At 36.9% G+C, this 11,785-nt stretch overlaps 1 protein-coding gene across 1 annotated transcript; it reads right to left on the reverse strand.

Annotated features, from left to right (window-relative positions):
- Nucleotides 1-5,061: 5,061 nt before the first annotated feature.
- LOC102098425 (uncharacterized) lies at nucleotides 5,062-11,481 on the reverse strand (the record flags this gene model as incomplete). The annotated part of the gene is made up of 8 exons (XM_021295614.2): nucleotides 5,062-5,495; nucleotides 6,551-6,642; nucleotides 7,225-7,314; nucleotides 8,085-8,282; nucleotides 8,494-8,607; nucleotides 10,167-10,370; nucleotides 10,602-10,709; nucleotides 11,265-11,481. Coding segments are annotated over 8 exons (1,089 nt in total), but the record flags the coding sequence as incomplete, so codon positions are not given.
- Between the last annotated feature and the right edge of the window lie 304 nt (nucleotides 11,482-11,785).

Raw genomic sequence — 11,785 nt, forward strand, 5'->3', positions numbered from 1 at the left:
CTTAAACCCAATACATTTTTACCACTTCCCAGTTCTTGACAACAGCCTATGGAAAGTTGCCCTCACAGGATTCAGGGGAACACAGGCATAGTGGCATCATAAAATTCCTGAGAACTGAGATAGTAAGCTGCTCTGATTTCACAAAAATATGACAAGGGCAGGGGAGGACTCAACTTGTACAAAATGAAATATTGAATTATAACCTTTTTGAAATGTCAGAAGTTTCAACAGAATAAAAATACCAATTGTCTGTCTTCAGTGTAGTTACTTGTTTAGAAAAAGGGCACACCATTTAATAGAAAGTCAAGAAGTTGAAATATGAAATACATTTAGTACATCACAAATAAAAGCTGTGGAACTCACTGTTCCAATTATACTAGGCAGGGGGGAAATATTTTGGAAAGAAAAAAAAAACAACTCACACTTCAAGCCACAAGATCACTACCAAACAAATAAACTTTCCAAGGCAGATACTGCTCATTATTTTACTGCTTTGGAAATGCCTGCAGTTTCTCTGAAGCACCCTCTTTTGGTGATAATTTTAAACAGGTTATTGGGATATCTGGATTGGTAATCTGTCTGGAGAAATCATAGTTAATTATCCTGTAGAGCTTCAATCAGCACAGATATACTATGCATGCAGGGACTACAAGTTGCAGGTATTGCAACTTGCAGATTCTAAGAAAAAGCAGGTACAGGTTCTGAATTTACAGTACAAGGATGTCTCTGAAAGAAGCCATGTAACTTGGAAAAATAGTACTTTTAGCAACAGTAAAATAGTGTACATTAAAAAAAAAGTATATATAAAAAAAACAAGAAACCTTATTTTCAGGACATTATCTCTTTGCCACCATTTGCCTGGAGTTTACATGGGAATTAAGAGATTGTTTTTTTCTGGAACACCTCTGATGAGAGTCATATATCAAATTCATGAGATATGAACGACAGGATCTGGTAAGCTAAAACTTATTTCCATTATGTACACTAATAAAAAGTGGTTGCTAGTCTATTACAGTATAACTTAGGCACTGCTGTTCCTTGACTTTTAAATAACATTAGTTTGTACCATCCTAGGAATTTTAAAATGATGGCTTTTGAAACAGCTTTTTCCAGCAAACCAAATGTTGGTTCAGTCATGCTGGAATAAGGGGAGGAGAGTCTGCTGTGAATCCCTGATGTGTGTCACTTTAAAATAGTGCAGTGTACTCTAGGGCAAATAAAACAATAGGAAATCAGGAGAGTTCAACTGCTGTGGCTATTTATTCTACAGCAACTTCAGTTCAACCCATGCTGATACCTTTTCTAATGCCTTAAATCAAACAGCAGGTATCTGTGGCCTCAAGGTAAGAAATGCTAAACATCTGCCAGTTTCCAGACTTGAAACATTGCAGCTGCCTTACCTGTAGAAAATTTTACTGTTAGCGTATCAGGAATCTCAATGCTACTGTCACATGGCATTTTCACTAAGAAATACATTGATTGTCACTTCACAAAGCATTGAACAACTACCTCTCCCAAAGATCTAATTCTAAGTAATTTGCAAAATGTTTTAGTTATTGTATTTTTCAATTCCTTATACTGGCCACAAAAATACAGCCACAAACTATTCAGTTTTATTTCCTTAACAGTCTTAGGACTTCTCTTGACAGCTGGCAGTGACATGAGAAATCATATTATTGTCAACTTCAGTCCAAGCTGTACTGGAACTATTCCTGCTGATGTGCTTTGACCTATGAGAAAGACCTACAGATGTAAACATAATGGAATACACTAAATAATCCCACAAAACAAATATTTCATTTCTGAATCGTAATGGTCTGATACTTATGGTCACAATCTGTTCAAGGCTTCTGTCTTCCCTTCACCATCAGGTGCTCCCTGTGTCAACAGACCGAAGGTTTTGATTGGCACTGACCAACTGAAAGAGCCAGTACAAGGTATGTTTTATCTGCCTTGCAAGTGATTGTCACATTTCCATAATTTATTGTTCCTCCTATAATTCTCTGCTATATTTGGCTAGTTTGCAAATTTCACTTTGGAAGGTAAAGTCTTGCTGGATTTTACATCCTCATTCATCTCCCAGAGCAATATAAATTTGGCAAGCTACAATGCGTACTGCAATGAAAGCCTTCGAAATCACTCTGCTGTGATCGGTGAAAACATACTTGAATTTAAGAATATGAATAATTGTGTTGAAGTCAATAGAATTATCACGGGTCATGTCAGAGTATGTTGTGCTTGGTGCACACTCCTTTAAGGCAGTATAATCTTCAAAATCTGCTCTGCAGATTCTCCTACAGGGCAGAAGGAGTTATGAAGATGTAAGAAGCACATTCCGTCCTTACAGTGGAAAGTCATTAATAAGCCTTCATCATGTATGAACAGCAACAACAACCTTTGAAGACATTGTTTTTGTCCAGAAGAAACAAACTGTGTCATAAAAAACCCGAAGGTGCCTTTCATGTATGTGTTCTTTAACTGAGTACAGAGTCTTGGATGATCACCTTACCTTCTCAAATGTCCTGTAAATTTTAATATTTAGTCCTGCCTAAGTGCCTTTTTCTTAGGAAATAAAAAGAGGAAAGAAGCAGCAGGGCTTCCCTTGTATTTTAGGCATAATAGTTACACTCTCAGGTACCTCAAATATTACATACCACAGTGGCATTTTTCTGTTCTTCTCACCTCTAAAAATAAAAAACAGAATGTGAAAAGCAAAGGCATTTTAAATTATCTGAAAGGTTTCCAGACTGGAAAGGCTAAAGGAGACTCTCAGTCTGGTAACAACTGTTTTCAAAGACTGTTCCCTGAGAAGAAGCTATGGTGAGGTCTGCCCAGATCAGGAGGTAATGGAAATGCCTTTTGGAAAACATGTAGGATGAGAGAGAATAGGGTTACCTCATCGCTGTGTTCGAAGAGACAAAGAATAGCTCTTTAGCGATACCTCTTCCCTGAGTTGGCCATTAGGCAGCATAACAAGCCTACTGAGCCCCTTTCTCTTAATTTAAAGCTGCTGCAGAACACTGCAGAGAGGCTTCAGCTCTGGAGAGCTGGAATGGAGCGCACTGTAACGAAGGTTCACTCCAGGGCGTTGTTCGTGCCCATTCCTGTGACTGCACTGACCCCTAGTGACTACAGAGCCAGATAAATACTTTACAGACTCATTCGAAAACAAAGCAAATACATATATATTTACATAACATACAAATGCTGATTTTATAAGCAACTCTCGTCATTAGGAGGAAATTGTAAAAATCCTTTTTTAAGCAATTTCTACAATGCCTAGGGAAGTTACATTCAGTTTTTATTTAGCAACAACCAATTTTTTTTTTTTTATTCAGGTGTTGACTACAGATGAACTTTTCTACGTTATTTAATAAACAGCTTATTTAAAATACCAGTGCTTCTAAGACCAATGCTTCTAAGATTCTGGGAATTAGAGGTTTTAATTTAGCCATATACATTTGTTCAGGAATGCAGAATCTCAGGATGGAAGCTTTTCAAACTTATAATAAAACACAGGTTGGTACCACTGTTAATCTGTTTACTATCTGATATGATTCACCTACACTAGATGCCTGATGTGCTTTTAGAAGTATTATCTGGAAAAACATTAGCATATTTTAATATGTATGAGGTGAAAGCAAAAAATTATTTCTATCCTCTGGGCCTTTTGATTTAGCAGAAAATTATGTATATGCAGATATAATACCAGGTCAAGTGCAACTCTCTTTCAATAGTCCTCTGTCTCTGATCTTTGGCTCATTATTTCAGGGTTTATTTTCAAAGTACTGTTAACTTAAAGTAGTGTGGGAGCTGTGTCATGCAGCGAGCATGTGAAAACACAGAAATGTGATCTTCAGAGCCACGCTGCCTGAAATGCTGAATAGCCTCAATTTCCTTTGACTCCTCTTTGCGGTCCTAAGGACAGAGACAACCAGGCAGAGGGGGGTGAAATAATACAATAGGGGGTGCAACTGTGATCCAGAAGACATGCACACAGTTTTATTCTTTTCATGGATCTTAGTGCCTTTGAAGCTGTGAAGGGGAAATCTGAAATAAGGATTTGATCACACAAAGTAGTGATCACTTTCCATTCCTCTGGTTTCAGTCAAAAGTAGTTAACACCTCACAGGAACTGTTAATATCTGACTGAGCCATATATCTGTTGTACCAAGATGTGGTATTTCTCAGTATCTGTGGCTTGCTGGGTTGAGCAAGTGATGAGTAAGAGAACAGTAGTTGTTATTTCCCTAGAGGAAGCTCCAGTGAAAAAAGAAGAGACAATATACCGAGGCCATGGTTCCACGACAATCCAGGATCAGCCAGGCATTGCCCTCATGGCCATGGCCTTCTCCTCCTCCATTTCTTCCTCTTTCTCTTTAGCTAGGCCCAACACTTAGCCTGATCGTCTGCTGTAAATACTGGCACGTTAAGATGCTAGACAACAATTTTATTTCAGCTTTGGCTTGTTGGGTTGGCTTGTCAGGGTGGGGGGGCTGGGAGGTGCTAGTTCTTTATGATTCCAGTCAGAAAAGTGCTCAGATTCTATAAACCATCTCTTAAGATGCCATTTTTTTGAGATCGCGCTAAAAAGAAAAGGATAATGTAGATAATCATGTGGCCCTTCAAATGCTGAGAGCTAGAAGGCCCCCTGGAAGGTATCTGATCCATTCTAATATTTAAACAGTCACAACGAAGAAAAGGCTCCAAGGAAGCAAAACACTTTTATATTCACAGTTACAGGTGCCTTTGAGATAATTCCTGTATCTGAGTGTTCAGAAAGAAGTCTGAAGGGCTCCTCCAAACTGCTTAGGTAAGCCACATCTCAGTAAGAGGCTTGTTTCTTCAGATATTAGTATTAAAGTATCCTTCTCATCAGTCTTCCTCTCTGTCTTTACCCAATCTTTCATGCTTTAAAGTGTGTGTAAAAGCATATTTCAGTTAATTCTGAAAGTCTTGTTGCACAGTTCATTTAGTTCATCACATAGTTCTGCTGCCCTGCTAAAGTGGCGAAATCTCAAGATCAAACTCAGACTAAGCCGCCGAACATCCAGCAAACAGCTGAACCATCTAAGAATCTGACTTTCACACTGAAACAATTACTTTCTAGAATGTATTAGTGTTGCTGTTGACATTAAAAGTCCTCTGAAACTCCAAAGTAAAACTGATAGTATCTATTCATTTTAGTAATTGTGCATTTTAAAAGTCTATAAAAATAATTTCAATTATCGAATTTTCATAACAGATAAAATTTATTGAATATATTGAAGACCTTTATACGTGACTATAGATAAGCATACTTTTTAAATTTCCATTTCTATCAGTTTTGAAATGTTACAGTGTACTTCCTGCATCTTATTTTTTTAATTTGCCGCTTTTTCATCTTTATATTTTCCAGTTGATTTTTCTTGTAAACTAACACACTCATTTCATCTTTTTCTCATGTCTACATATTGTTCTCCTTTGTTATTTGCTCCCAAGTCTTCTTGGCTTCGCTGTCAAAATAGAAATACATAATGTTTTGTACATAATTTATTAGAACAAAACTATATACTTTTTCAGAAACATTTTAAAAATTTAACTTTTAACAGTTCTAGAAGCAACAGGGGAAAAAAATCACCCTACTATAATTCAGCCATGCTTGAAAATGTCCTGCTCAATTTTTTTCTCTAAAACCTTCCCAAGCAGATATGGTACTTGCACAAAGCACCCAAATACAGCAGCAAACCTGGTGGAGGGATTTCACAAGGTGGTTTTAGGTTGTTTGTATCTATATGGTGTCTCAACAGAATTTGTATCTCAGACTGGAATCAGAAGGCCTAATACAGAATATGGAACTGCCCTGGGTAAACTCATACTGACAGTTGGGTCACCTAGAGGGCTTTGAAACACAAAGTCATGAAGTTGCAGTTTTTTGAGCCACCCACTTTGGACTGATCTCCTAGAGCAAGCTCATAGTCTCCAAAAACTAATGGGACCATCCAAAAAGAAGTGTTACTGACCATCTGCTATAAAACAGAGTACCAGTAAAATGATTAACCCAAGAAAGGGCAGTGCTCAACAGCTTTCAAACTTAACTTCTTTTCCCTTTCAGGGAAGAACTTTCAGTGAAAGATAGAAGGCTAAGCTTACAAGAACTATAAGGACACGCTGCTAGTCCACATTTCAAACTGCACAACTGCAGAGCAAAGTCCCCGTAACATCTGTGGGGAACACAGAGACGGGAGATAAGGAAACAGCAATGAAGCACAGACTGCAGACCAAGGCTCTTGCCATTCCTACAAGGAACATGAGATAGAGACTCTAATGCTTTGCTTTCATATCAGTAATACTGTAAAACATCGGATATCATGGGTTAGTTATACAGTCAAAATTACATGTCTGCAAACAAACAGAACTATACACTGTTCTTTCAATGACTCAGCATTGCTTGGAATCTTGTGGATTTTGGCAGCAAAAGCTTTAAGACCAATTTTACATTTTCTAGGTAGGGAGAGATGTTGCTTTTGCAAAAAAGAATTAATTGTAAAAATATCTATCAAATAGTTACCTGAATGGTTGTTTTAAATTTAGAGTATGCATTTTCACATGGATTTCTTTTCCTCCAACGTGGTGCATTGTAAAATCCTGAAGTATATTTGTCTGTTGAATAAACATAAACATTATTTCTTAAGTTCAGCTACAATTTCAGGAAAGACTCTTTAAGTCTGATATGTGAATTAAATACTCTATCAGTTGAAGTATCAATGAAAGCATCAAGTGAATCATACATCATCACTGAAATACAAGCCAGTGTTAAATACAGACTTTCTCTCCAGTACTTTATAGATCACGTGTAATCTTGCAGCATTTTCTCAGGCTCACGGCATCTTCCAAATGAGGCGATTCTGCCACGGACACCCGTGACTTGAACAAAGTCGATATTCCTGTGTTGAAAATCTTCCCAAAGGCATCAATTGCTTTTCAATTAAACAAATCCATAATCCAATCTCCTCTTTCATCCCTGCTTGTGCAAACACTAGATATAAGGCAATGGGATGTTTTTGTGCTGGGCAGTTGACTGTGCATCAGAGTAAGCTGCCTAATTATGGTTTTCTGTGAAATTTGGCTAAAAATATTAATTGTCTTGGTTTCTATTAATTCCATCTTAATTACATTAATTCAAATCATTAATCGCAAAATAATCCTACAATTTTCAGTTTATACACAACATGTAAACATTACCATAGTTTTCCATTTGGGTCAAAAATCTTCTATTTGTGTCAAGCTGATTCTTTGGTTTGGAGCATTTTTGACCATATGGCTCAGGTACTGCTAAAAAGAAAATTGGCAACAATGGTAATGGTGGTTGTTATGACAAAAATTAAGAATGTTTTCTCTGTAATCTCTATACCAATTTGTCCACATTTAGCCAAAACAAACATTAAAAGAAAACAAAGAGACAAACAAACAAACCCAAACCAAACACACACAAGTATTAATGCCAAGATGTGGCAGTGATGTTGAGATTCATTTAACTTAACTGTATTCATGTTAACATAGCAGATAATTTCTCTTAAGGAGGTTCCTTTTATTGAAAATTTAAGATAGGGAGGCACCTCAAGATGGAGATTCAATTCAGCTTAAGCGAGATGACTGAAACTGGTAAGGCGAAATAACTTTCTTCACTCATGATTATTGAAATTATTTACCACTAAATTTCTACATGAAGTGACAGATTAGATAGTTAAAAATAAGGTGAAAGACATAAAATTATGGTTACATCTGAAACAGATTGCCAAAAAGAAAGATACAGGACTTTGAATCCCACCCGTAGGCTCTTGTCAAATTTATGACATAGTACATCCTATCAAGAGGACAGTAGCAAGACAGAAAAAAGATGAATTAAAATATCACCATGAATGAATGGAAAGAGAATGAATTCAGTCCCCTGTTCAACATAAAAAACATAATAATAATAAAAATAACAAAAATTGACACTAAATATATATCAGAAGTTTGGATAAGACCAAACTCTATGATTATCCAAGATAAAAAATACTAAATATTGAAAATAATAATAAATCTATCACAATCAAACCCACCTGTGGATCCATTGAACTTTGGTTCTTGGTTCACAGTGCGGTAGAAAACATATGTTGATCTTCGAGGTTCCAAAGAAGCAAAATCAGTCTTTCTGTTAGTAGCTCTCACATAAGGAACAGAAGAAGCAGTTTCATCATCCTTATTATTACACCTTTGTTGATAACTTGGTTTTATGTTGGGATCTGAAGTGTGAATTCCTAAAAGTGAAAAAGCAAACAGAAACACAGAAATGTTGTGCTGTTGCTCAGAATTTGACATATTACAAGGTTGTAGAGGCTGAAACAAGATTGAACAAACAAAAAAAAGAAAAAAAAAGGTTTTTTGTGGACAGCCCAATTCAAATCTATTCAGTTATTTTATTTACAATAAGGTGTTCAGCAATGAGAAGCTGATGCCAAAGTATATTACCTCCATTATCGAAGGATCGACAGTTTCTTCTGGGAATACGCTCGGTTGGAACTCTCCTTCCTGAAGTCTCTCCTTCTCTCTTTGTATTAAGTGTTGCAGAAATATTACCATCACCTGGAAAGGCAACAGAAAGAATGTGTGCCCCACTTGTGTGTAAGCACAGGGAATGGCACTGCCATTCTCTTCCTCCCACCTCTGTGAGATAGTGATACGTATAATGTCCCTTAACCTCTTGTTTTATATTCTTCTTTCTCTTTTGTTAGTTGTCTGGATCCTGTCTAGTGTAACTTGAGCACCTGATGTATAACTCTGATGGTCTCTAAGAAAATTGCATAATAGGTTAAAGACGACTATGGCTCCAAAGGAAAGAACCAGCTACAAATTACCTGCTCATTCTTTAACTTCTTACTTTTCATTAATGGTATTTATGAATCCTATCTGATCAAATCTATGGTATTTTCAAGATGTATGTCATCATAGTACCTAAAACCTCAGAGAACTCAGTCGAAGAATTGCTTTGGGAAAACATCTCTATTCTTTTCTCTGAATGTATCTCTATTTTCAGACTGTCTCAAGTGCAGCTGTGAACACAACCCCCTCATCCACTACTGCCCTCTAAGTGCTGACTACCTGCCCAGATCCGTCCTTTCTCTGTACCACACAGGTGGTATATGGACCTCTGGAACATCCATGCTTGACCCCAAGAAGACTGATATACTCTGAAGGAGACCTTTGGGCTGAACTAGGAACAATTTTTTTGTCTGTAGCATTTAGACACATGCTGGACACGGGCAGCATTTGTGAACATCACAAAGTATTACAAATGACAAGGCTAAAACTGTAATGGCACTGCTTGCATAGATAAGCCCACCTCAAACTGCAAACAGAACTTTAAGAGGCAAGTGTCAGTATAAAGTACCCACAGGGCACCCACAGGGCTCTTCAACTGGCCCCTACTACTCTGCAGGAAGATGTGGCTTTGCCTCTTCTTCCTTTTTTCCTGCTCACATAAATGACTACTTCTGCTTCCTCTTAGTTCAGACCAAAATGCAGCAGAAATTCTGTACTTCTGCTTCAGTTTATGGGGTGGTATGAAGCCAAAACAAACCACCACAATCAAAACACCAGTGAAATCCCAGTTGTAGAAAAATACCATGGAAACCAAGGTCATTTCTTCATCCCTTGCTGGGAGGAGAGATGTTTAACAGGAAGGATTTCCTAAAGGAAACTGAAATTCTACTGCAGAACTACACCTATTAATAGTTTGAGTAAAATGGGAAGATAAAGGTGGATTATTCTGAGATTTACTAAATATTTCTAAAGAATACATCACATTAAAAATACTGTAAAAAGAGGGGATCGATATATTTGTGCAGAACATTATGTTCATTCCTCTTTCTGGGGAAATAAATGAATTTCTGTTATGAAGATGACTAAATTATTGGTCATGAATATACTGTCTGCCTAATTATAAAGCTTAATAAAACTTTACATTTCTGCCTGTGGATACTGCCGCACTCTACTTATGAAAATTATTCTGGATCAAATTTAGTTTTGACCATATTTGGGCATAAATGACTTCACATGAACCTGCAGGGACAAAAAAGAAAGTAGCACAATACAGACAGGCACATTTGAGGTATTTTAAGAATCCTGTTTAAGCAGAAGCCCACCTGTAGATCCATTGAACTTTGGTTCTCGGGTGACGTCAGCAGTGCGGTAGAAAACATATGCTGATCTTCGAGGTTCTGAAGAATCACAATATGTTTTTCTTCCATCTGCTCTCCCACGAGGAACATAAGAAGCAGTTTCATCATCCTTCCTCTGACCCCTTGGTTGGTAACTTGTTTTTCCTTTGGGGTCTGAAGTGTTAAATCCTAAAAATGAAGAAGCAAACATTATAATGCTGTGCAGTTACTCAAATTTTGACATATTGCAGGAGCCTGGAGGCTGGAAGACAAGATGAATACAATGTTCTTTGTGGAGAGTGCTGTCCAAATGTGGATTGCCCATATTTGACACTAAGAACAGAAATCAGGTAAGTAGTGCTTGATCATCTAACAGTTTAGTAAATGCAAATGGATAAGCCAACTGTTTTCTCAAAATACCTTTTCCTGGGACTGTATTAGGTGAATTTCTTGGCTTCTCAGAAATCCATTGATTCTTCCTTATTTCTTTGGAGTGATGCTTATTTACCAGTTCACTGTGGTTTGTTTCTGAGGGATTAAAATAACACATATTTACTTTCTTATAAAACACACAAAATTTTCTTCTCCAAATACTCTATGGTGATTTGAAAACCTAATCTCCCACTTCATACACAGGTCTTCTTGGGCAGAACATGCTTTTACATGTTAATGATTCTGAGAGTATCATTCCTCAAAAGGATTCCAAACAGCGTTGCAGAAATATCAGTGAATGGCTGGAGATTCAAACTTCGTATAATAGATTCACCTCCGATGTCAACGTACCTGGTGACTAAGGGTATTATACTATAGACATATCTGTTTCTAACTCCACAGAACCATTTCTTTCTCAAAATTAAACAGGAAAATGTAAACTGCAATCTGCATAGAGGAATTTTTTTTCTGGTATAATCCTAAAATAAGCAGAATCCTCATTTTTTATAATTAATGGTGGAGTATGAGAGTCTTTAGAACAAAAACAACAAAGAATAACTCAAATATGAAATGGTAAAGTTTAATGTGTGCATATTCAGCTATTTAAAATAAGATGTTAATCAATGAGAAGCTGATGATAAAGTATATTACCTCCATTTTCAAAGGATCGACGATCTCTTCTGGGAATACGCTCGGTTGGTATTCTTCTTCGTGAAATCTCTCCTTCTCTTTTCGTATTATTAAATGTTGTAGGAATTGTATTACCATCACCTGGAAAGGCAACAGAAAGAATGTGTGAGCTGCTTGTGTGTAAGCACAGAGAATAGCACTGCCATTCTCTTCCTCCCACCTCTGTGAGATAGTGATTAGTTTAGTGCAATTTCTTTTAACCTCTCCTCTTATATTCTTCTTTCTATTTTCTTGGATGTTTTGATCCTGTCTACTGTAACTGATGTACAACTCTCATGGACTCTGAGACAGTTCTATAATAAACAGGCTAAAGAAAAACTATGGCTCCAAAGTAAAGAATGAGCTACAAATAACCTGCTCATTCTTTAGCTCCTCACTTTTCATGAATGATATTTATGAATCCTATCTGATCCAATTTATGGAATGGTTGTGTATCTCCAGATAGTACATTTACAGCCCATTTCTACCTTTTGCATCCACAA

The sequence above is a fragment of the Columba livia genome, chromosome 1 (genome assembly GCF_036013475.1).
Source record: "Columba livia isolate bColLiv1 breed racing homer chromosome 1, bColLiv1.pat.W.v2, whole genome shotgun sequence".
NCBI lineage: Eukaryota > Metazoa > Chordata > Aves > Columbiformes > Columbidae > Columba > Columba livia.